The sequence below is a fragment of the Asterias rubens genome, chromosome 11, assembly GCF_902459465.1.
Source record: "Asterias rubens chromosome 11, eAstRub1.3, whole genome shotgun sequence".
Taxonomy (NCBI): domain Eukaryota; kingdom Metazoa; phylum Echinodermata; class Asteroidea; order Forcipulatida; family Asteriidae; genus Asterias; species Asterias rubens.
Genome location: NC_047072.1, coordinates 3,989,174 through 4,013,793, shown reverse-complemented (window position 1 = coordinate 4,013,793; position 24,620 = coordinate 3,989,174). Strand labels below are relative to the sequence as shown.

Sequence of the window (24,620 nt, the reverse complement as noted above, 5' to 3'; positions counted from 1 at the left end):
CCACCCGTGTATCCGCGCGTTTCGCCGTGTCTTGACATGTGTTTAAAATAAATCCGTAATTCTCGCTAACGAGAATTGATATTGTTTTACTGTTTTCTCAAAAAGTAAAGCATTTCATGGACTAATATTTCAAGGGAAGTCTTTCACCATTACCTTCTGTTTGTAAATCTGTGAACTTTTTTTTCTGTACCGAAAGGGTCTTTAAATGAAATCGAATGACCCTTTTTTAGTAGAATTCGATTTCGTGCGAAACAGAATAGGCTGGTGGTTAAATTGGCTGCTTTCCGAAATTGACAGAGAAAACCTATACTATCAACAGCTCTGCAATGCTTTCGAGTAAGTTTTTATTAATAGTTATGTTTTAGTTATTACCAAAAGTGTCCAGGCTTAGTGTCCATTGCCTTTAACTCTGAGTAGACATGGGATATTTTGGCATTATGGTCTATGTCTGCAGTTGTAGCCCCCTACGTCCTTATATTTTCGAAAATAAATCTCTCTTTATACTTTTTGAAGTTATAATTAATTTCAAAAGTAAAATAAAATATTAAAATTGTCTAAAGCCGTGTTCGCACTGGATTAATGTTTTGGGTAACTTAACCATGACGTTGGGTAACATTCTGACGGGTTAACTTTCCCACCGTCCGCACTTTGATTTATTTGACTCGGGTAAACTTACCGAGACCGTGGGTAGTATGGTTCCCAGACCCAAAAATCTCCGACTAGGCTCTGTATTTTTAACAAGAGATGTCAAGGAATCTTTGGTCAGGGGACCAGACTAGACCGTGGGTAAACTAACCGAGCATTCAAATCCATTTGCCTTTTACTTCTGTCCGCAACTTGTGATCGCAACTTCTGAACGGGTCATTTTCTCGAACGTCACGGCAAAATTATTCCGCGTTTTTCAGCTTAAGAGTTGCATTCCTGATTTTTGCTACATTGAATAGCTCAATAATTGTATTCTTCCATGACAATAACATGTCAGCTTCTTCGGGTCACGGACGGATGGGAGATTTAACCGAGTCGTCGCGCGTCCGCATTGGACTTTCTGGCTCGGTAAACTGACCTGGTGAATCATTGGCACCTTTAGCTCAGTTAAACTACCCATTCGGTTCGGGTAAGTTCTTGGAGGAAAACTTCCTGGGCTGTTCGCATTGGAATTAAAATGGGTAAGTTATTAGCTTACCCAAATTAAGTCCAATGCGAACAGGGCTATGGCTGACATTTCTTTTCACTTTTTTGTATAAGCCTAAACAATTAAAATCATTATAACCAAAATAAAAAATATTTGAATTATTTCTGGAAGTTTTAGGCCTAAATTGAACAATAATATTTTGTTATCAACTGTTTAAAATGGAAATCGAATAACCATGATGACACTTGTTTTAGTATGTGATTTTGCAGTGTCCGATTATCGTAATGTAGTGCACTGTTATGTTGGTTATGAGAATACATTTTATGTGATCGTCCGCTCCTTAAAAACATCGCATCATAGGCCTACCATTATTATCCTTTTATTTGTACTTTTATAAAGATATCAATAGATTCTGTCCCTCCACCCACTTGCCCCCCCCCCCCATAATGGCAGTGTACACTTCTTCTGAATCATTCTCCATATACATGGGGAACACCGAATCTCCAGCGGACAGATGGTTACTCACTCACACTGTTATTATCAAGTTAATTAACACATCTAACTAATAATAATATGGTTATATCTCCTATTGATTTCACTTACTTGCTATAATCAATGGTGAAACATGTCAAAAATAATGCGCTATATAAACGATTAATTGGCATGTGCCTATAATTTTATTGGCAAGTTTGGGAGGACTGTCGAAACAATCAAGCCGCCGCGTGCCTCCCGCGCAAGTGCGCCCTCTAGTATGCCATTTGTCGAAAATTCAGCAAACATGGCGGCCAGCACAGCAAAACTTGACGGGTTGACCCAAAATGAAGCTCATTTTACCACTTTTATGGAGGAGGTTTGTGTTTATCTATATTTGTCGAGTGTCAAAGAAAAAGTTCTTTATCCAACCGCCACCTTTTATAAAAAATTAAAAAAATCATAACGGGTAAATTACATACTATAATACTCAAATAGGCCCTAGGCCTAGTCTAGTTCTTGTAGTTGGTTCATGGAGGTATACGACTCAGACAGATCGCCTCTAGGCTCCTGCCGTATTGTTAAAAAAAAGGATGGCGGCTGGATCTGGATTCAGTCTCAACGTGTTTTCAAGGAATGCCAGTCAACTCGCCCCAGCCAAGTCGCACACTAGAAAGTCGCTCCTAGCAATATCGCCCCTCACACACATTACAAAGTCGCCCCCCTCCAAATGCTTTAAAAGTCGTCGCCCCTGACAAAGTCGCGCCCCCCCCCCCCCTTCATTTACAATCGAAGACGCTTTGTATTTATGTAAATTTTATTTTAACAACAAACATGACAAACAGAATCTATCTTCTTTCTAACTAAAAAACAATATAAATCTCATGCTAACATTAACAAAAGACCTTATATTCATAACTGGGCAGCTGTATTTGCATGGATAACATTCCGTATGGCGCCACCACTTTTTCACTCATTTTAACAAAAAGGGATATCTCATTGAGGTAAACTAGATACATGTACCTTTTTATTTCATATCGAATGAAAAAGTGGTGGCGCCATTCGGAAACTTTTCCAACAATGTCATTATATTTTTTATTTCCTGAATAAGTTAATTCTCCAAAGCACCATCATAATGCTTTTTTCTGGTCGACTTTATAGGGGGGGCGACTGTGTTGTGTCGGGGATGACTTTGAGAGGGGTCGAGATTGTGTGCCGGGCGACTTTTTGCTAGGGGGTGACTTTATATGGGGCGACTTTGCTGGGAGTGCCTTTTTTTCAAGAGTCCCTTGTCACTTCAGTCTCACTCTCAAGACTAAAATGGAGTTGACTAGAGTTGGCTTGTCCTTTTATCACAAGTGTACTCCACATTAGAATAGTAGGGCAATCTAGTTTCTATTCTACACTTTACACAGCTAGTGCAGAAATTTGGCGCTTGCACGTAACGAAAGCCATGAAATTGTAGGGCCCTGGTCAGCGAAAAAACCCACAGTGGAAATAATGGACAATGTCATGTGATTGGAAAACTGTTCCAAAACTACCCCAAAAACTACAAACTGAAAAAGACTGCAAAACAGGCTATTATAGACGCATGTTCACTAGGTGTTGTAAGGGTTAGGGTTCATCCTGACATAAATAGATATCCAAGGTAATCACTGTTTGCACTGTATTCAACTTATCCCAGTCCTCCCTTCACTAGGGAGATTTCAGGCTGATGGATGCGATCTTTGTTAAATTCACACACATTGTAAGTGGTGTCGGACTCGGTGACAAGTGTATCAGGGCTCTTCTATCTAGCCATACTTTTGTAGCTATAGTAAATCGCAAATGGTAAAAGAAAACATAGTTGTAAATCTCTTTTTTTTTTATTTAAGCTTGTTTACAAACAGTTAGAACTTCATCTTATTGACTTTGTTAAAGAGCCATTACAAAAACAAATGATGTGCAATGTAGTTTAAAGGTTTTAATTTCAAAGGACTATTTCTCAGATTGCGCCATTTATTATAAGCTTTACGTGCATGCTTTCCTCTTTATGAGTAAAACTATGAGGTTAATATACTAATCTCTCATTTAGGTTGATGCTCTGAAGGCTCAGTTGCATTTCAAGTCAATGCACCCTTCAGAAAGGCAAGTTCATTGTGTTCTTCTTTTAACAACAATCAAAATCAAGCTCTGGCTCGGAACTGGGCCATGGCCAAAACAAAATCAAACCTGAAAAACTTGACTATTTAAATTAATGGTCATTTTCATCATCTCATGTTGCATTGCTGCTCCTGCATGCAGCCACTTGCTGTTATTGGCCCTTTCACTCACCAACAACTTTCTGTTCAGCAAACATATGCAGGAAACCAGTTGCACTTTTGCATGACATGGTAATTTGGCTGGTAACGTTTTGTCTTAATGGCACAATTGATTTGTGCTGAGCTATTTTTGTGCTTAAAAATAAAGCTACTGGAGCAGGGCCTATGTATTTAAAGGCTGGATGCATGTGACAAATGACTTGCAGGAGTCTTACGAAACTGCACTGTGGTTAATGCTACATAATGTTTACTTAAAACAGTGGTGTTGTTTTGTTTTGATTGTAGGTGAAGGCTATTGAAGAACGAGATGCTGTACTGACTCCAAAACAACAAATAGATAGGCTACTACGGCCAGGTAGCACCTACTTTAACCTCAATCCCTTTGAGGTAAACAAAACACACCATCCACAAAACTCACAATACAAGATTTCTAACCTGGGTTAGAACTTTGGTCAAATTGTGTGCGTCAATTCTGTTAAACCATGGAGGAAGGAAGAGAAGGAGCTCGAACTTGGTAACGCGGTCGTTGAACGACACCTCGTAATCACACACATACCTTATACAAACAATGGGCGACCTAGTTTTTGAGTTTGCGTGTGTGCTCTTGGTTCTTCACTCAACTATGGTGTCGTATTTCGTATGGATATAATACAGAAAAAAACAAAATTTTGAACCACCGCTAGTGACCGGAAAGTTGCAAAAATGTAAAAATATGCTATGATATTTCCATGTAAACACCACAAACGGTAAATGAAAACGTGTTTATTCACAATTCTTGTCTCCAATGATTCAACTTTACACAAAAGCAACGGTGCAGACTGGTGGTACCACACCTTCTGTACAAAGAGATCTAATCGCGCTCACTAATCGGCTGCCAGCAGGAGGTCTCCTATCTTTTTCCACTGGTCATACAGGGGCATTGTCAGGGTATTCTTTTGTTACTCTGCGGTTTTGCGGGTCGTTCGAGCTCCTTCTCTTCCTTCCTTCATGGTTAAACCATGCTTTTTTAACGGAAAATAATGAGGTGATTTGTCTTTAATTGCTAGGTCTTAACTTTGAAACTATTTTTAATGATTTCTCAGAGGATGTCTGCCATAATACTGTAAATGCCATTGGATGATTAAATAATCTGATTCTTTTAAATCACTTAAATCACATACAAATATGTTAAAGACACTGAACACTATTGGTAATTGTCAAAGACCAGTCTTCTCACTTGGTGTATCTCAACATATGCATAAAATAACAAACCTGTGAAAACTTGAGCTCAAACGGTTGTCAAAGTTGCGAGATAATAATGAAAGAAAAAAATACCCTTGTCACGGAAGTTGTGTGATTTCAGATGCTTGATTTTGAGACCTCAAATTCTAAATCTGAGGTCTCAAAATCAAATTCGTGGAAATTTACTTCTTTCTCGAAAACTATGTTACTACGTTGCTTCACAATGTTTTATACTATCAGCAGCTCCCCATTGCTTGTTATCAAGTAAGGTTTTATGATGGTAACTATTTTGAGTATAATATAAATTTTATACAATATAAATTTTAATTATTATTATTATTATTAGTAATTACCAATAGTGTCCACTGCCTTTAAAAGTATATACTGGCAATTATATAATGGTAATTTTCCAGCAGGTTGGCTGTAGATGTTAAGTTGCATAACATACACAAATCCTAAAAGATTATTTGTGGTCACCTTAGGTAATCCAGGTTCCTCCTGACATGGGCATTGATGATATCAAGAAGAAATACAGAAGGGTAAGCCGAATGTTTAGTTGATTCATGTCTCAATGAATTGCATTGAGCATGGGGTGTGGTGGCCGAGTAGATTAGAGCATCACACTCAAGTTATAGTGGTTAAGTCATCGGGATGTGGGTTCGAATCCCGGTAGTAACACTTGTATCTTTGAGCAAGACACTTAACCACCCAGGGGTAAAATGGGTACCTGTGAGGGCAGAGATGGTTTATGTGAATGATTAGCTTGGGAGTGTGGTAACTCGCAGCACCGGCTGTGTACTCTCCAGGGAGCTGAGATGGTTTTTAAGGAATGAAATACACGACGCAATGACCTGGGGTAATAATGTCAGAAGCGTTTTGATATTAAGGTCAATGTAAGGGTGTATGTGGTTGTATGCTCCAGCCCCAAACACTAGGTGTTATGAAATGGAATACAAGATTAGTGTATATTTCATTGTATGATTGCATTTAAAAAAAACTTATTACAAAAACAGCAACACTAACTTCAATTTTTTTTGTCATCTCAGTTGTCTATCCTGGTTCATCCGGACAAAAACATCAACGACAGAGATCGAGCCCAAAAAGCTTTTGAAGGTAAGGGGATCTGAGCCACATTGACACACACCACCCATGCAGTTGTATTGAATTTATATATTAACAAAGTTGAGGATTGGTTGTAATATTATACAAATATTGACTGCTACGAGTGCTATAGCTAAAACTATGGCTCCCGAGAAGTTCCGGGGATCACCCCGGATCACCGAGGGAGTCAGAATTTTAACCATAGCCAAGTAAAAGCAGTCAGTATTTGTTTTATAACGCCCCAACAGACTACATGTATTTATCATCCTCGTACACATAACGATCGTACACACGTTTCAGATACACAGGTGACAACTGATTGGGTTCGAGGTAGGTAAAAAGACGTCTGGGTACTAAACGCCCGATGACTATCACACGGAAAACGACGCACTATCACACGTCCGCCGTTTCTAGTAAAACTAAGACATATCATGTGTTGCGCTCTAAACCAATGAAAAGGCAGAATATTTGTAAGGGGTGTTGGTCAAACTAGTTGCTAGTATAATATATACACATTGAATGGCAATGAGGTAACTCGTGTACGTCTATGTCTATTCCCCCCGAGGGATTTTGAGTGACTAAAAGAGGGACCTATTTCCCAAAGGCTGAAGGCCGAGAGAAATAGGTCCCTCTTCTGGTCACTCACAGGCCCGAGTGGGAATAGACGTGCACTAGTTACCAAATTATGCCAGTCAATATGTGTTTTATAACACACCTCGGTCTTAAATGTAAAATAGAAAAGAAAGGAAATTTTGTATTTGCTGTTCACTGTTCACGTCGAGAGAGGGCGCTGTAACCAGGCACTTATTTAAAAGACTAGTGCTTGATCACTAGACTATATTATTTCACCCGACGTGACCGTGTTTCAGCCAACCAGAACACAGAACAAGCAATAGGTGTGTTATAAACTTTTAAAGTTTTTTTAGTAGCAACTAGTTTGACCAATTCAGTACCCATGTGAGTGTCAAGTAGTAGCAGTTAAGATCAAAGCAAATTGTATAAACGATCATTGGAACATCCTCACTGTTCAAACTTGATTCAAGTTTGTTGTTTTACTTACAGGACCAAGTATCAGTCAACATGAATGAATGGTCATGAACCTTGGTATTGGCTATATACCAAAACTATATACACTTTCAATGTATATCTTTTTGTGTCAGAGCAAAATTGTTGTATCACAAAAAAACGGTGCATCAGGCACAAGAATGCTCTGGGTGCGTACTTATTTTCTGTGTGAACGAGACACAAATCTTTTTTTGCACTAAGACTAAGAATATGTAATTTTCTACAGTACTTATGTGTAACACATGTGAATGATAAATATGTCAACTGAGTTGAGTAGTAATGCTCTGTTATTTTGTCTGTAGTTTTAACCAATGCTATGAAGATAGTTGAGGATGAAGAGAAGAGAACAAGCATGCTAGCCATCATTCAAGAAGCCAAAGAGAAAAATGAGTTCTTGGTAAGACCGTTTATATACCAAGTTACCCATAGCAACAGAAAACATTGACTTCATGCAAGCCCATATTGTACATGGCCCAAGGTAGGGTCATAGATTTGTAAATAGGTACTCCAAAAAATGAATGATCATAAAGACTAACTTGGTGAGAAGCACTGCAGCTGTTGATAGTGAAAAATATCATGAGAAAGTATTTCCTTCAATGGTTTGGATATTTGTTCACCCCAAAACATTTGACGCTGAGAAATGATTCATGTATGAACCATGAGATTCTGAGCGTTGTGTCCATTTGCAAATGCTGCGGCCAGAGATGAGGTTGGTACCCTGTTTCACTTCACCAAATGTGAAATTACCACAACAGTTTTTGGACTGTTTTCTCAGTGAAGAGACACTGTATACAGCTGAAACTTCACATGTGACTTTTTATAATATCTTTCTTGAGTTTGCCTATAAATCAGCATTAGGGTGATGACAACCAATGGATGACTCTACCTTCACTCAACTTATTATATGCAGCAAAAGGGGACAAATCTCAAAACTTGCTTAACTGTTTTTATATAAAGCTTGACTATGTTGATATCATTTTTAAAGGTTTTTAATCTTTCTAGTAATCTTGGTTACCATAAAATGCCCTATGACATAATCTTTGAAGCAAGTGCATTGAGAGTCATGAATTTCTACAATAGATGTAACTAGCAGGCAGGCAACCTCAGAACAAATCAGCTGATATCTGCCCGTTTTCCATTATGCACTTTGGCAATGAGCCAACTTGACTGAAAATGTTTAAAAGTAACTGTGAACTTTGGAGTCAATGTATTTGTAATAGTGTACTGTGCAAACATTGGTTGATTTATTGATGGTTTTGTTTTGCTACAGTTAGAAGAGAAGAGGAAAAAGAGGAAGAAGGAAGGTCAGTCCACAGAGATTGAAGAAGATGATCCAGAGAAGGTTAGCCATTGTCCCAGATGGGACATCATTTTTTCTTTTGTTTTAAGGGAAGGTTACCAGATGTGGGCCTGTGTAGAAATAAATAAATAGCATACGGGATATACAGCTGTCGATATCTACAAACTCTTCCTAACTTGAGATTAATCTTAGGACTTAGAACGAGTTAAGTTCCATAACCATAGTCGTTAGGACGCATTGAACCCATCCTAAAGTTTGGACGACTTACTTGTCCTACATGTAATCTTTCATGAAATCGGCTGCAGGCGTGTGATTTCTCAGGATTTTTCTTGATTTCAGGATTTTCTCAAACCTCTTTGAGCCATCCAGTTTTCTTGAAAGGGAGAAAGAAATATTGTATATTGTCTACCAATCTGTAGTTTTGTATTTTTGGTGATGCACAGAGTTTGTAAACCTCCTGGTTTGTAACATTTTGCAGGATCTGATGTAAAATTCATCTCAGTGGACAGGTGGAAGTAATTGAATTTAAGAATTGGTAATGATGCACAATATTATTCACTATAAGGGTATGGGGATGAATCCAGATAAGATTGTTGGGAATGGCCACGCTTAATGGGGATGAATCCAGATAAGATTGTTGGGAATGGTCACGCTTAATGGGGATGAATCCAGATAAGATTGTTGGGAATGGCCACGCTTAATGGGGATGAATCCAGACAAGATTGTTGGGAATGGCCACGCTTAATGGGGATGAATCCAGATAAGATTGTTGGGATTGGCCACGCTTAATGGGGATGAATCCAGATAAGATTGTTGGGAATGGCCACGCTTAATGGGGATGAATCCAGATAAGATTGTTGGGAATGGCCACGCTTAATGGGGATGAATCCAGATAAGATTGTTGGGAATGGCCACGCTTAATGGGGATGAATCCAGACAAGATTGTTGGGAATGGCCACGCTTAATGGGGATGAATCCAGATAAGATTGTTGGGAATGGCCACGCTTAATGGGGATGAATCCAGATAAGATTGTTGGGAATGGCCACGCTTAATGGGGATGAATCCAGATAAGATTGTTGGGAATGGCCACGCTTTAATGGGGTCACACTTAAAAGTGTCATCAAGACATTTTACTCTGTAACCCGTTGTATCACACAAGACTAGAATTTTACTTATTTGCAAAAATTCTGTAGATTTCCAAATGAAAGAATGCCTGAGATGAGGCACTCAACATGTTGTACATTCCGACCGGTTTTAAACAAATTGACATGGTACAGTAATTACTTCTGTTCCAAACAGTTTAAAGAAACTCTTTACAAGACCACAGTGAAGCTTTTTGCTGACTATGAGATCCGTCGAAGGGAGCTTGCTGAGCGAGATGCAGTACTCAGAAAACGAGAACGAGAAGAAGAGATTGTACAAGAAGAGAAAGTCAAGAAGCAAAAGGAGTGGGAGAAAGAATGGGAGGTACATGTAGGTCTCGTCACGTGACCATCCCAAGTGTAATCTCACACTACACAATTCCCCACATTTAAAGTCTTTGAATACCTACTTGTCACTTATCCATCAAGTGTAATCTCACACTACACAATTTCCCACATTTAAAGTCTTTGAATACCTACTTGTCACTTATCCATCAACATATCCACTATGGAATAATTTGTGCAGTTTGATGATCGTGCAGGATTGGTTTAGCACCCGGACAAAATTTAACCTTGTGGAGAACACTGATAAATCCCTTCACAAATGAAATAAAAAGGCTTGTCAACTATGCCTCTCTTTTTGGGGGAATGTTTTCAAAGTTTGTTGATGCTGTACAGTTTCAAGACAAAAGGTTGAATTTTTGTTTTACTTTTTACTTGTATTTTGAAGTTGCGACTAGAACCAGAGAGATGTTTTGTCTTGGCAGTGGACACTATTGGTAATTACTCAAATTGATTGTTAGCATAACAAATAACTTGGTAACAAACAATGGATATGTGTTGAGAGTATAAAACATTGTGAGAAACGGCTCCCTCTGAAGTCTGTAGTTTTTGAGAAAGAAGTAGTTTTCCACGAATATGTTTTGAGACCCCAGAATTAGATTTTGAGGTCTTGAAATCAAGCATTTGAAAGCACACAACTTCGTGTGACAAGGGTGTTTTAACTTTCATTATTATCTCGTAAGTTCGATGCCCGATTGAGCTCAAGTTTTCACAGGTTTGTTATTTAATGCATATGTTGAGATACACTAAGTAGGAAGACTGGACAATTACCAATAGTGTCCAGTGTCTTTAAATACTGGTTAGGAGGAAGAAGGGCATTTGAGCTTTGGAAAACTCACTGCTTTGTTTTATGGCTGCAATCAAACTTGAATGAAGGTGCACAAAATCTGTATCAAAATATGCACCTTATAGGCACTGGACACTATTGGTAATTGCCAAAGACTAGCCTTCACAGTTAGTGTATCTCAACATATGCATAAAACAACAAACCTATGAAAATTTGAGCTCGATCGGTCATCGAACTTGCAAGATAATAATGAAAGAAAAAAACACCCTTGTCACACAAAGTTGTGTGTGTTTATATGGTTGATTTCGAGACCCCAAGTTCTAAACTTGAGGTCTCAAAATCAAATTCATGGAAAATTATTTCTTTCTCGAAAACTATGGCACTTCAGAGGGAGCCGTTTCTCACAATGTTTTATACCATCAACCTCTCCCCATTACTCGTCACCAAGAAAGGTTTTATGCTAATAAATATTTTGAGTAATTACCAATAGTGTCCACTGCCTTTAATGCATGTTTCGATACAGATTATGTGCACCTATGTTGTTAATGTCAGTATGAAAGATAAATCAAGACCATACTCTTAGGGCTTAGCTGTACAAGTCACTTGTATAGCGTTTTTATTGTTCAGGATTGAAATGAATTCACTCTTACACAAAATCACTCATGTACACGAAGTATTTACACCTTTTGATTGTGAAAAAGTTTTCATCATGATTTTAATTTGTTTTGCAGAAAAGCCGAGATGACCGAGTAGAGAGTTGGCGAGATTTTAAGCAAGGTGGGAAGAAGAAGAAGAAGATCAAAAACAGAATGGCATTCAAACCACCCAAGCCCAAACTAGAACAAAGATGATATTAACTACTTCATGATAAACACTGTAAATATTACTTCAAATTTAAAGTACAACGATAGTTTGTAGATGTGTTGGTTACTTTGCAGGCTGTTAACTTTTTGTATGAATACCTTTGATTTGAAACTTTAAAACTTTGGAAGTATATATAAACAAGGTGGGGCCAGTTGAAACTTGAAGCTGATTGCTTTCCAGGTAACATTAATCTGAAATGGCTAGACTGTGATGAATGTTTCAAGCTTGTTGCATTCCAATACCACTGATGTTTCATCAACTTTATTTGTTTGGACTAATTAATCCGTCTAAATTCATCAAATCTAGACAAGTTTGTATCTGACAGTTAATTAGATTCAAAATGGATTCCCATTGAATCATAAAAGCTTAACAACACAGAAAGGGATCTCTTGATGAACTGATTCATTGCCCTTATAGACAAATTGTTTTACTCCCTCGGAATTATCTGAAAGTTTTTCCATAGTTCATATGGGCAGTGTTTCTGCACGGTATCATTACACATGAACAATTCTGGAGTTTAAATCTTTCATGATATGTAATGTCACGAGTTAGCATGGATTTTTGCTTTTGACATTTTGTACTAAACATTACTGAGGGATCTTCTCTTGACAACAACTTGTGCTAACCCTTTAAGAACATAATGATGACCATACTAGAAGAATTGAGCAGGAAAGCAGAGACAAGAAAATTGGCATAGAATTTGTTTCACCAAGAAATAAAACAATAAAGTACCTGTACACAGCCAATAATGTGAACAGACAACCTTACAGGTCCTGTTTCATGACATTGCATTCTTTACTTCTCTTTATATCAGATTAGCACCAAATATTCTAGACTGGGCCCCTGCCTTTATTCTCAAGGATAAAGACAGGTATATGCTACTCAGATCCAGTGATTCTATTGGATAATAAATGACAAACGTGCACAGTGACATGAGCTTCCCATAGATGCCCAAGCAGTACACTCCTATCACGTCCGCCATAGAAATTGACTGCATATCTCTAATGTGAGATGAATGTAGGTCAAAGGTGAATGTACACGCCGGGTGGAGGCTGGTCTCTGACGTTATTCACGCGTTATTGGTGTGACGTCAGATGTTCAGGCTACAAATATCCACACTAGTGCCAATGCTTTTGCTTTAAAGGCATTGGACACTATATTGGTAATTACTCAAAATAATTATTAGCCTAAAACCTTAATTTGTAACTTAGTAGTAGGGAGAGGTTGATAATATAAAACCTTGTGAGAAACGGCTCCCTCTGAAGTGGTGTAGTTTTCGAGAAAGAAGTAATTTTACAACTTGAGGTCTCGAAATCAAGCATCTGAAAGTACACAACTTTGTGTGACAATGGTGTTTTTTTCTTTCATAGTTATCTCGCAACTCTGACAACCAATCAAGCTCAAATTTTCACAGGTTTGTTATTTCATGTACATGTTGAGATACACAAAGTGAGAAGACTGGATTTTTACAACTACCTTTAGTGTCCAGTCCACTGCCTTTAATAACAGCCTCAAATTTCAAGGTCTTAAATTCACTATAGCTATTTCCCGGGAAATTCCCAAGGGCTGTTAGTCAATCTTTTCACACTACAAAAAAACTCCTGGAAAAGAACTTTTTCCCAGGGAATATTTAACACTGCTCAGGGGTAGGGTTGAGGGAGTTAACCCCGGGGTAAAAACTTTTTCTCGGGGGGAAAAAAGCAGCTAGTGATAACAAAAGTGGGTTCAACTTTAACCCGACTTATGCATCCACTGTGTTGAGACGTCCACATGGCTGACATTAAACCACATTTCTTGGGGTTTGATCGCAAGTGTGAAACGACCAGGCATTTTCCTGGGAAAGTACTCCAGGGATTTACCAAATTGGGATAGTGAGAAGGATTGCTTGGGTGGCGGTGGGGTTAAATACTCCCTGGATTTTCCAGATAGTTCATTTCCTGGGAAATGGCTCTGTAGTGTGAAATGAATTTAACTTACTTCATGGGTGATCATGAAATTTTAGCTTATGTAAAAGCCCCATTCATTCTCCCTGGGAAACATACCTTGCGAACAAAAATTGTGATTTCAAAATTTGTATCGCATTCGCATTCGCAGTATGAATGAAGTATTAAATTGGGCTCAAAAGGTCCCAGCTAACACCGAGCATAGCACTGGCACAGCATTGAGCAGCGAGTCACTTTGTGCAACCACTGCTTCAATCAGAGCAAAACCCAAGCCATGGTTTAAAGTAAGGCCTAGTGTGGTAAACTGAAATTCCATGTGCACCTACAAACTGTACGTCTACCCGCAGAACACTCGATTTAATAAGTCTCCTTTGTGATTTATCCGCGCGAGAAGGCGTGAGTTAGTCAACAAAAGCGCCCGTCTATACCATGGGCTGAATGACAGCTCATTCAGCCGGTATAGACGGGCGCTTTTGTTAAAGCGCCCGTCTATACCTATTCTTGAAGTCAAGACGGTAATCATTAAGCGCGGTGTGTAGTTACAGCGCGGCGTAGCTACGGGGACGATACACACACCCTCGATCCAAGTATGTGTGTGTGTGAGTCAGTAGCTGCCTCGCGCTACCTACGACTGTTGCATGTGTACCATCGCACTGTGACTGTTGCATGAAAGGCAGACAAATAGGCAGCGCCTAACGACTTGTCATCAAGTCTAGTCTATACCATGGGCTGAATGACAGCTCATTCAGCCCATGGTATAGACGGGCGCTTTTGTTATTGACTAACTTAGGCTTGAAAAACAGCATGTCGATGATGTCATCGTCAGCCAATCACCCGTGCAAGAAAATCTTCTGTCTACGATGACTTTTTCGTAATGTGACATTTGGATTAACAGTGGAAATCGCTGTATCCTGACTGGACTAGGAACGATCCGGTCTCGGTTTAAACATTTCCAGGTAGAACATAAAATAATCTATCCATACATACTAATTGGGGACTGTTGCCGACATTCATAACATGAACATTTTCTGTGTTTTTGTGACTTATTTTTCTGTTATTGAAGCCATTTTTTACGTACAAATTTCTCTTTTTAACATTTGAGTTTCACCGATTGTTTTTATACATAACGACAGATATGCTCTTCGTTTCAATTTACTGGTACATTATTTTGGTTGAGACATTTCAGAAAAGGCTGAAAATTATCGAATTCCAGAAGCCCTTTTGACTAATTAATATTCACATAGAGGTCACGCATGAAAAAAACGCTGCATATCCCTGCAGATAAATAACAATGGGGATTAGTGTTCTGCAGGTAGACTGTAAGAAATAAGCTTGTGATTTAAAACCTTGAAATATAAAGTTGGTATTAAAGACCTGCTTGAACGAAAATGTCAAGTCGTGAACTTTGCTGAATTCCACTTAAAATGTTTTCGATGAATAAGGAAATCGAGTCATATGATTATAAATAGGTTTCAATTGTGTAAAAAAACAATCATTTTGTATGCCCTTGTCTAGAGCTTTTCTGCGAGATTTGCGAAAAGCCCCGTTACGTAATCACTCTCAAAACGTCATAAGTAGATAAAGCCGCTTTGTTGCAGCGTGGATGTATAACAAAGCAAACTCCCACAAATGACGTCAGCGGCATTGTCCTTTGACGCCCGCTCTCAACGGCAGAAATGTTTTCAGTTTTTCAAAAAACCTTTAGGTAGGGGCCTGATTTTTTAATCGATAATTACGAAAAGTTCAGAAGTGTACACATATCAAAATTACATTAAAATGGTGAACAAGTGCATTATAAACAAGTAAAAATACCATTTCTGAAATAACATTCCGCTCAGGTAGCTGTTTAAGCAGGCACAAAAAAATAACAAGGACAAATTTGTGCCATTACTTGGTATTTTTATGGTCTTCAATGACCAGTAAAACTAGCAGAGTCACTACCCTTTTGTTTTTATTAATGCCTGCCTTTATTGTTAAGAACGGATACTGTTCTTTTCTGTAGAAGTTTACATTCCGGTCATATTCTCAGGCGCTGCTTCGTGAAGATTTAATCTGCGTGCTTGCTCATCGGTTGTTTTTACGTGTGCATTCGATTTTTTTAATGAGTACTGGGCCCAATTTCATAGAGCTGCTTAACGGTTAGCAATTTTTGTTGCTTCAGCAAAAAGGAAGAAGGTGCTAACAAAATGGCGGGCGAAATAAATGTGGAGTGGCGATAAAAAAAAGTCATCACCTTCTTTGTCTGACATGTATTATTGTTTAATGGTTTAAAGTGCCCCTCGAAAGGTTTACACACTAACTTGAAAGTAAACAAGAAGACAATACATTGTACGAACATTTCTGAAACATTTTAGACACTCGTTTGCATCGCTACACCTACCATTCTTTGTCTGACATGTATTATTGTTTAATGGTTTAAAGTGCCCCTCGAAAGGTTTACACACTAACTTGAAAGTAAACAAGAAGACAATACATTGTACGAACATTTCTGAAACATTTTAGACACTCGTTTGCATCGCTACACCTACCATTCAAACAAGTACAATACACACCGCTGCGCCGGCACAATAACAACGTTTGCAATGATGTTGCACTATGCGCTGTGTGAATGGGGTGCTTGAGCAAAATAGAGGCTGTAAGGACCCTTTGTGTTTGCTTACCGCTTTATGCAAAAAACCTTGCTTAAGGAAGGCTATGAAATGAAAAATGTGCTAGGTGCGCCCAATAAGCACAAAATCGACCGTTTCAGGCAGCTCTATGAAATTTGGCTCTATGCTTAAACAGAGTGCTTAAGCAGAAATGGGGCTTTAAGGACCCTTTTTGCTTGCTTGCTTGCCGCTATAAGCAAATAAAATTGATTAATCAAGGCTATGAAATGAAAAATTTGCTAGGTGCGCCCGATAAGCACAAAAAACGACCGTTAAGCAGCTCTATGAAATTTGGCCTAGGTCATTGATCTCCATAAATATTAACTGAATAAGCCGCCTTGAGGCAGTCATGTAGGTGTTTTAGTCTTGTGGCTTTGTGATGAAAAGGCACTGGACACCTTTGGTATTTGTCAAAGACTAGTAATCTCACTTGGTGTATCCCAACATATCTGTGAAAATTTGGGCTAAATTGGTCATCAAAGTTGTGAGAGAATAGTGAAAGAAAAAACACCCTTGTTGCACAGATTTGTGTGCTTTCAGATGCAGAATAAAAGGATTCTGGCCTGAGGTATTTTAATATTTGAGTGAAAATGTACCTCTCTCTCAAAAACAACGTAACTTCAGAGAAAGACCGTTTCTCACGATGTTTTATAATTATTATCAAGAGCTCTCCATTGCTCGTTACCAAGTAAATTTTTATACTAAGAACTATTTTGGGTAATTACCAAGTGTCCAGCGCTTTAATTAAGTTCTTTGACTAAGTTTAACATTAAGCCTGCAAAAGTGAAAGTTAAGCAAATTTTGGTGATGCAATGATCGTACGCACTTTTTTTTACAAAATGTGACAAAAGACGATGTTTCGCTTTTATAAGAAGAACGTACTCGGCTTTATTTTGTCTTCTTGCCAGATCTGTTTGATATCTGCAAGATCCTACTCGCATATCAGGATCTTCATTGAACAGACTCATCCCATTGTGTTATCATCCTTGGTTTTAACCCTCTAGTCACTGCACCACCCGAGTTTCTGAAAACCAATTTTTCAAGATTTTTGCAGTAAACAACTGGAATCGGAGTTCAATTTTTAAAAGATAGCTTAATATTTATGCACAATTTTTTACCCTTTCGGTAATGTTTGTATAAAAGTACAAGCTCCCATTGGGAACAATAATCTGCTCTCGAATATTTTTTTGTAAGGATAAAATGGACACAATAGCTTTTCAAGGCTTTTATCTGGCTCAATGCTCATACTAATTATTTAATGCGCCCGATAAGCACAAAAATCGACCGTTAAGCAGCTCTATGAAATTTGGCCTAGGTCATTGATCTCCATAAATATTAACTCGAAAACTAGCGCCTTGGCATTTGCCAAGGCGTTAGTTTTCGACAATATCATCATTAATGATGAATAAATACAGTTTCCTTTGTGTTTACTAATTGGTATGAGCTAAATTATTTCATCGAAGCTAATGACGATGAAATGATTTAGCTCATACCAGTTAGTAAACACAAAGGACACTGTATTTATTCATCATTAATATTGATATTGTCGAAAACTAACGCCTTCGCATTTAATTAGTTTGAGCATTGAGTCAGATAAAAGCCTTGAAAAGCTATTGTGTCCATTTTATCCTTACAAAAAAATATTCGAGAGCCGATTATTGTTCCCAATGGGAGCTTGTACTTTTATACAAACATTACCGAAAGGGTAACAAATTGTGCATAAATATTAAGCTATCTTTTAAAAATTGAACTACGATTCCAGTTGTTTACTGCAAGAATCTTGAAAAATTGGTTTTTAGAAACTCGGGCGGTGCAGTGACTAGAGGGTTAAAGAAGTGATCATCAGACAATTCTTTTGTGAGATATACACAACAATTATTGAACGCATTTTGTTTGTGCATTGTCACAGAATATAATAATAAATAATATTCATAAATACCACGGACAGTTTCGCTATTCTTATTGGTGGAGAGCGTGTCACGTGGGTGTGTATGAACCTTTGTTAATGACCAGTAAAAAGTGTTGAAACTTTAGCGAGCTTGCACCTGTGCTTATAAGACAGTTTCTTCATTCCTATTGGTCAAGAGCAATGGCTGAAACAAGTTGTTTACCCGAGGGCCTTACCATTTCATAGCTGGAGGGGTGTTGTGTTAAAAGAAATCATTGAACAATTATAATATTTGCATTTATTTTCCTTTTTGACCAAAAAGTGTTGATGTTTTTTGACCAAAAAGGTATTAATGAATGGGAATCAAAGTGTGTTGAATAGGTTTTTAACTAGTGGTTTAAACCCGCCGAGGCCTGGTTCTTGATAATTTTACCGAGACGAATATCAAGAACCAGGCCTCATTAGGTTTAAACCACTAGTTGAAAACCTCTTCACCACACATTGATTCCCTTAATAATAATATAGCGCACGTATCTACCAAACAAGGTACTCTAGGCGCTGAGTATATACAAATTTTCAGAAAGATAGGTTATTGAAGTGATGAATTCTGAGACCCAATTATTTAGCACCATATAAGGGTTTACAAAGTGCTGCGACGCATACAGCAGCCCCATCCAGGAATACTGGGGTGAACCCCTTCTCTTTCGATATGTGCACTGGGTTATTATTAATGCGTTACACAACACATGGGACCAACGGCTTTACGTCCCATCTGAAGGACGAAGCAATGGTCAAGTGTCTTGCTTAAGGATACAAGTTTCACGGCTTGGGATTCGAACCCACACTCTGCTGATCAGAAACACCAGAGTTTGAATGCGGTGCTCTTAACCGCTCGGCCACGACACTTCCACAATCACTCAGCGAAATCTGGCTTTCCCATTTCACTTGGCATCGACTAGTAAAAAGGAGTACAGTAGTCAAGATTTTACCACGAAATTTAATTAGGCATTAAATCGCATCCAATATTCTTTTTGTTAATAAATGAAATTAACAAGCTTGTTAAAACACCAGTCAGTATTTCTGTAATTTGAAAGCAATTGATTTATGAGCATTGTTTGGACACACCCACAGTGACAATAGTCTGGATTAATGCAGTTTTCAAATGGGTTTTAACTAGAACTGTACTGACTTCCACACAACTCAACAAATGAATATTCAATTATGGTGCATGAACGCTTTTATTTTCCATTACCTTTCCAGGCTTTTAATATTTAACAATTTATATAATGACTTACAAAAACAAACATTGCATTGAGACTTTAGAAGCCTTAAATACCGCGCCTTTTGTTTTACTCCTAAGCTAGGAACTTCTTCAAGACCATGGTATTGGCGCCTTCACACAAGCACAGATCAGATCTACTTGGCAAACTGTGTACACGGTTTTAATGAACACTAGAGGGCGATGTGACTAATATTATTTTGCCACCAACATCTGGTGGAATCCAGGGAACAAATTGCAGAGCGCCTCCTATGTTTATTTACAAACATGTTTATTTACAAACATACAGTGTGCGGTGTACAAAAACCTGAACGTTGATTGTGTGTATGGTCATGGAGCAATAAGCTCCATGGTATGGTGCACGCCAATCAATTCACCATGGTCTTGGAACCAAGATTCATAAATACCTAAGACAGTTCATAATAATAACAAGTGTCGCGGCCGAGTGGTTAAGAGCATCGAATTCAAGTTCTGGTGCTAAGTCACCGGAGTGTGGGTTCGAATCCCGGTCATGACACTTGTATCCTTGAGCAAGATACTTTACTATAATTGCTTCTCTTCACCCTGTGGTATAAATGGGTACCTGCGAGGGTAGAGGTTGATATTGTGAATGAAAAGCTTTTGGAGCGCCACGGCAGCTCGGGGCTGTATACTCCCTAATGTATGGTGTTCCATAGAGGACAGCCTCCGTCGTAGTTGTGAGTTGTCCGTCGGAGTTGTGAGTTGGGGCGTCGGAGTTGTGAGTTGGGGCGTCGGAGTTGTGAGTTGTGCGTCGTAGTTGTGAGTTGGTCCGTCGGAGTTGTGAGTTGGGGCGTCGGAGTTGTGAGTTGGGCCGTCGGAGTTGTGAGTTGGTCCGTCGGAGTTGTGAGTTGTGCGTCGTAGTTGTGAGTTGGTCCGTCGGAGTTGTGAGTTGGGGCGTCGGAGTTGTGAGTTGGGCCGTCGGAGTTGTGAGTTGTGCGTCGTAGTTGTGAGTTGGTCCGTCGGAGTTGTGAGTTGTGCGTCGTAGTTGTGGGCTGTCCGTCGGAGTTGTGAGTTGGGCCGTCGGAGTTGTGGGCTGTCCGTCGGAGTTGTGAGTTGTGCGTCGTAGTTGTGAGTTGGTCCGTCGGAGTTGTGAGTTGTGCGTCGTAGTTGTGGGCTGTCCGTCGGAGTTGTGAGTTGGGCCGTCGGAGTTGTGGGCTGTCCGTCGGAGTTGTGAGTTGGGCCGTCGGAGTTGTGAGTTGTGCGTCGTAGTTGTGGGTTGTCCGTCGTAGTTGTGAGTTGTCCGTCGGAGTTGTGGGTTGTCCGTCGTAGTTGTGAGTAGAGCCGTCGGAGTTGTGAGTGGGCCGTCGGAGTTGTGAGTTGGCCGTCGGACTTTTTATTTTGTTTACTAAACTGCAATGGTCAATAGGTGGCGTATGCCTACTTCCGGGTTCTTCTACACATGTGATTGAGTTCCGATTGTGATGAATTATACCTTGCTGAATCCTATGGTGTTCCATAGAGGACAGCCTCCGTCGTAGTTGTGAGTTGTCCGTCGGAGTTGTGAGTTGGGGCGTCGGAGTTGTGAGTTGGGGCGTCGGAGTTGTGAGTTGTGCGTCGTAGTTGTGAGTTGGTCCGTCGGAGTTGTGAGTTGGGGCGTCGGAGTTGTGAGTTGGGCCGTCGGAGTTGTGAGTTGGTCCGTCGGAGTTGTGAGTTGTGCGTCGTAGTTGTGAGTTGGTCCGTCGGAGTTGTGAGTTGGGGCGTCGGAGTTGTGAGTTGGGCCGTCGGAGTTGTGAGTTGTGCGTCGTAGTTGTGAGTTGGTCCGTCGGAGTTGTGAGTTGTGCGTCGTAGTTGTGGGCTGTCCGTCGGAGTTGTGAGTTGGGCCGTCGGAGTTGTGGGCTGTCCGTCGGAGTTGTGAGTTGTGCGTCGTAGTTGTGAGTTGGTCCGTCGGAGTTGTGAGTTGTGCGTCGTAGTTGTGGGCTGTCCGTCGGAGTTGTGAGTTGGGCCGTCGGAGTTGTGGGCTGTCCGTCGGAGTTGTGAGTTGGGCCGTCGGAGTTGTGAGTTGTGCGTCGTAGTTGTGGGTTGTCCGTCGTAGTTGTGAGTTGTCCGTCGGAGTTGTGGGTTGTCCGTCGTAGTTGTGAGTAGAGCCGTCGGAGTTGTGAGTTGGGCCGTCGGAGTTGTGAGTTGGCCGTCGGACTTTTTATTTTGTTTACTAAACTGCAATGGTCAATAGGTGGCGTATGCCTACTTCCGGGTTCTTCTACACATGTGATTGAGTTCCGATTGTGATGAATTATACCTTGCTGAATCCTATGGTGTTCCATAGAGGACAGCCTCCGTCGTAGTTGTGAGTTGTCCGTCGGAGTTGTGAGTTGGGGCGTCGGAGTTGTGAGTTGGGCCGTCGGAGTTGTGAGTTGGGCCGTCGGAGTTGTGAGTTGGGCCGTCGGAGTTGTGAGTTGTGCGTCGTAGTTGTGAGTTGTGCGTCGTAGTTGTGAGTTGGTCCGTCGGAGTTGTGAGTTGGGGCGTCGGAGTTGTGAGTTGGGCCGTCGGAGTTGTGAGTTGGGCCGTCGGAGTTGTGAGTTGTGCGTCGTAGTTGTGAGTTGGTCCGTCGGAGTTGTGAGTTGTGCGTCGTAGTTGTGAGTTGGTCCGTCGGAGTTGTGAGTTGTGCGTCGTAGTTGTGGGCTGTCCGTCGGAGTTGTGAGTTGGGCCGTCGGAGTTGTGGGCTGTCCGTCGGAGTTGTGAGTTGGGCCGTCGGAGTTGTGAGTTGGGCCGTCGGAGTTGTGAGTTGTGCGTCGTAGTTGTGAGTTGTGCGTCGTAGTTGTGAGTTGGTCCGTCGGAGTTGTGAGTTGGGGCGTCGGAGTTGTGAGTTGGGCCGTCGGAGTTGTGAGTTGGGCCGTCGGAGTTGTGAGTTGTGCGTCGTAGTTGTGAGTTGGTCCGTCGGAGTTGTGAGTTGTGCGTCGTAGTTGTGAGTTGGTCCGTCGGAGTTGTGAGTTGTGCGTCGTAGTTGTGGGCTGTCAGTCGGAGTTGTGAGTTGGGCCGTCGGAGTTGTGGGCTGTCCGTCGGAGTTGTGAGTTGGGCCGTCGGAGTTGTGAGTTGGGCCGTCGGAGTTGTGAGTTGGGCCGTCGGAGTTGTGAGTTGTGCGTCGTAGTTGTGAGTTGGTCCGTCGGAGTTGTGAGTTGTGCGTCGTAGTTGTGAGTTGGTCCGTCGGAGTTGTGAGTTGTGCGTCGTAGTTGTGGGCTGTCCGTCGGAGTTGTGAGTTGGGCCGTCGGAGTTGTGGGCTGTCCGTCGGAGTTGTGAGTTGGGCCGTCGGAGTTGTGAGTTGTGCGTCGTAGTTGTGGGTTGTCCGTCGTAGTTGTGAGTTGTCCGTCGGAGTTGTGGGTTGTCCGTCGTAGTTGTGGGCTGTCCGTCGGAGTTGTGAGTTGGGCCGTCGGAGTTGTGGGCTGTCCGTCGGAGTTGTGAGTAGAGCCGTCGGAGTTGTGAGTTGGGCCGTCGGAGTTGTGAGTTGGCCGTCGGACTTTTTATTTTGTTTACTAAACTGCAATGGTCAATAGGTGGCGTATGCCTACTTCCGGGTTCTTCTACACATGTGATTGAGTTCCGATTGTGATGAATTATACCTTGCTGAATCCATCGATTCGTCACCGAGAAGGCAAAATCCTTTTGAGTTGTCGCTTTTGCTTGCCTATACCTACATGAAATGGATGGACCCATGTGTTCGATGCTTTTATTGGGAAATTAGGCCTATGTTTTGTTCGCACAGCACTATGTTGTCAGTTGCAGATCTGATATTTTATATTTATCTACGCCCCTTCGAAATGTTGTTTATGAATTGTAACATATTCTTTAATAACTGCAGGTAGGATGCGGGCCTTATAACGAACTAGCATTAATCTTTCACTAAATTCTTTTTCGTTCAAGGCACCATGAAAGCGTTATATGTTTTTACACCCCGATAGCAATTTAACATTAAATAAAAATTAAATAAAATTTAAAGTGTATGCCTATCATTAAATTAGTCCAAAGATGGTCAAATCATCCTTTATTATTATTTATTATTATTATTATTATTTGGCGATTCACATAAAATACAAAAAATTACAAAAATGTATACGAAAAGGAAACAACTCTTTAAAACATTAATTATATAAAAACATACATCTGTATTGGAAAACAGTAACAAGGGGGATACATCAAGATATATAAAAAGGATGGCAGGCAGTAAAAGAAAAAAAAGAAAGAAAAAAGTACTACACGACTGAGGACAACAGAAAGACATCAACACTACAGGTTTGCCAGGACTGACAATAGTGCCTGCACTGTCACCAAGAGGTGTGTCAGTCCAACCAAGAGACAAAAGGACAAACAATTTCACTCAACGAACAGGTTAACAAACAAACACCCCAACAAACAAACAAACACATACAAACACATACTAAAACTTTAGTATTTGAAAGTGTTATGTAAGTTGGATTGACTAGGTATGGATGAATAGTGTTTTAATTGGTTAACTTGAAATAATTTATATGTTGTTTGTTGTAAACGGAAATACGAACGCATGAACGCATAAGCCAACGGAACTATGCAAATTTTCCTGATACCCGAGCTGTGACCTGTGTGTATGCAAGCTGTGCTTCCAAATAAATTATAGACATAAATCTGACGATGCCTTGAGTTTGTTTTATTGACTTGTATCCTTGGTGGGTTTATTTGCTGTTCAAACAAAAACAAAAACTATACTTCTTATGGATCCCCCGGGAAACTAGTAGCAATTTACAGATGCATTGCCAGATTTTTAGACGATCTGAAAGCCAAAATATGTTAAATTGCAATTATCCCAGGATATAGAGTTGTTGCCACTTACTTTATATATACTTCAAAGATTACAAAATACAGTGAATAGCTGGATCAGCCTTTTCATTTTCCTGTATTATGACGTCAATTTCGAAAATTTACATTGGGCAGCAGTCTGGTGCTTGAATATTATGTACTTCTGTACACAAAGTGACACATTATAGCTGACAATTTCGCAGTGTGCGCGAAACGAACAGTCATGAATATTCAGTAAGTTGCACATTCTCCTGATTGACCGGAGCTCAACCAATCAGAATGAAATGGTCTGGATAAAAATCGTTCTACCTACAGTTCCTGGCGTTAAAAATATGTAAATATTTTGTTCTT

The 24,620-nt window shown here is 40.1% G+C and overlaps 1 protein-coding gene across 2 annotated transcripts; it reads left to right on the top strand.

Moving 5' to 3' along the window:
* The first annotated feature begins 1,890 nt into the window (after positions 1–1,890).
* On the top strand, positions 1,891–12,493 carry LOC117296571 (dnaJ homolog subfamily C member 8-like). 2 transcript variants are annotated; one of them, XM_033779587.1, is made up of 8 exons: positions 1,891–1,982; positions 4,189–4,290; positions 5,607–5,663; positions 6,171–6,237; positions 7,593–7,687; positions 8,561–8,632; positions 9,891–10,058; positions 11,594–12,493. In XM_033779587.1, the coding sequence occupies exons 1-8, from the start codon at positions 1,911–1,913 to the stop codon at positions 11,711–11,713; spliced, it is 753 nt and encodes a 250-aa protein (XP_033635478.1). In that variant the 5' UTR covers positions 1,891–1,910; the 3' UTR covers positions 11,714–12,493. The 2 variants fall into 2 exon arrangements, with proteins under 2 accessions (XP_033635478.1, XP_033635477.1); XM_033779586.1 differs by having other exon boundaries at positions 9,891–10,064.
* Positions 12,494–24,620: the final 12,127 nt, after the last annotated feature.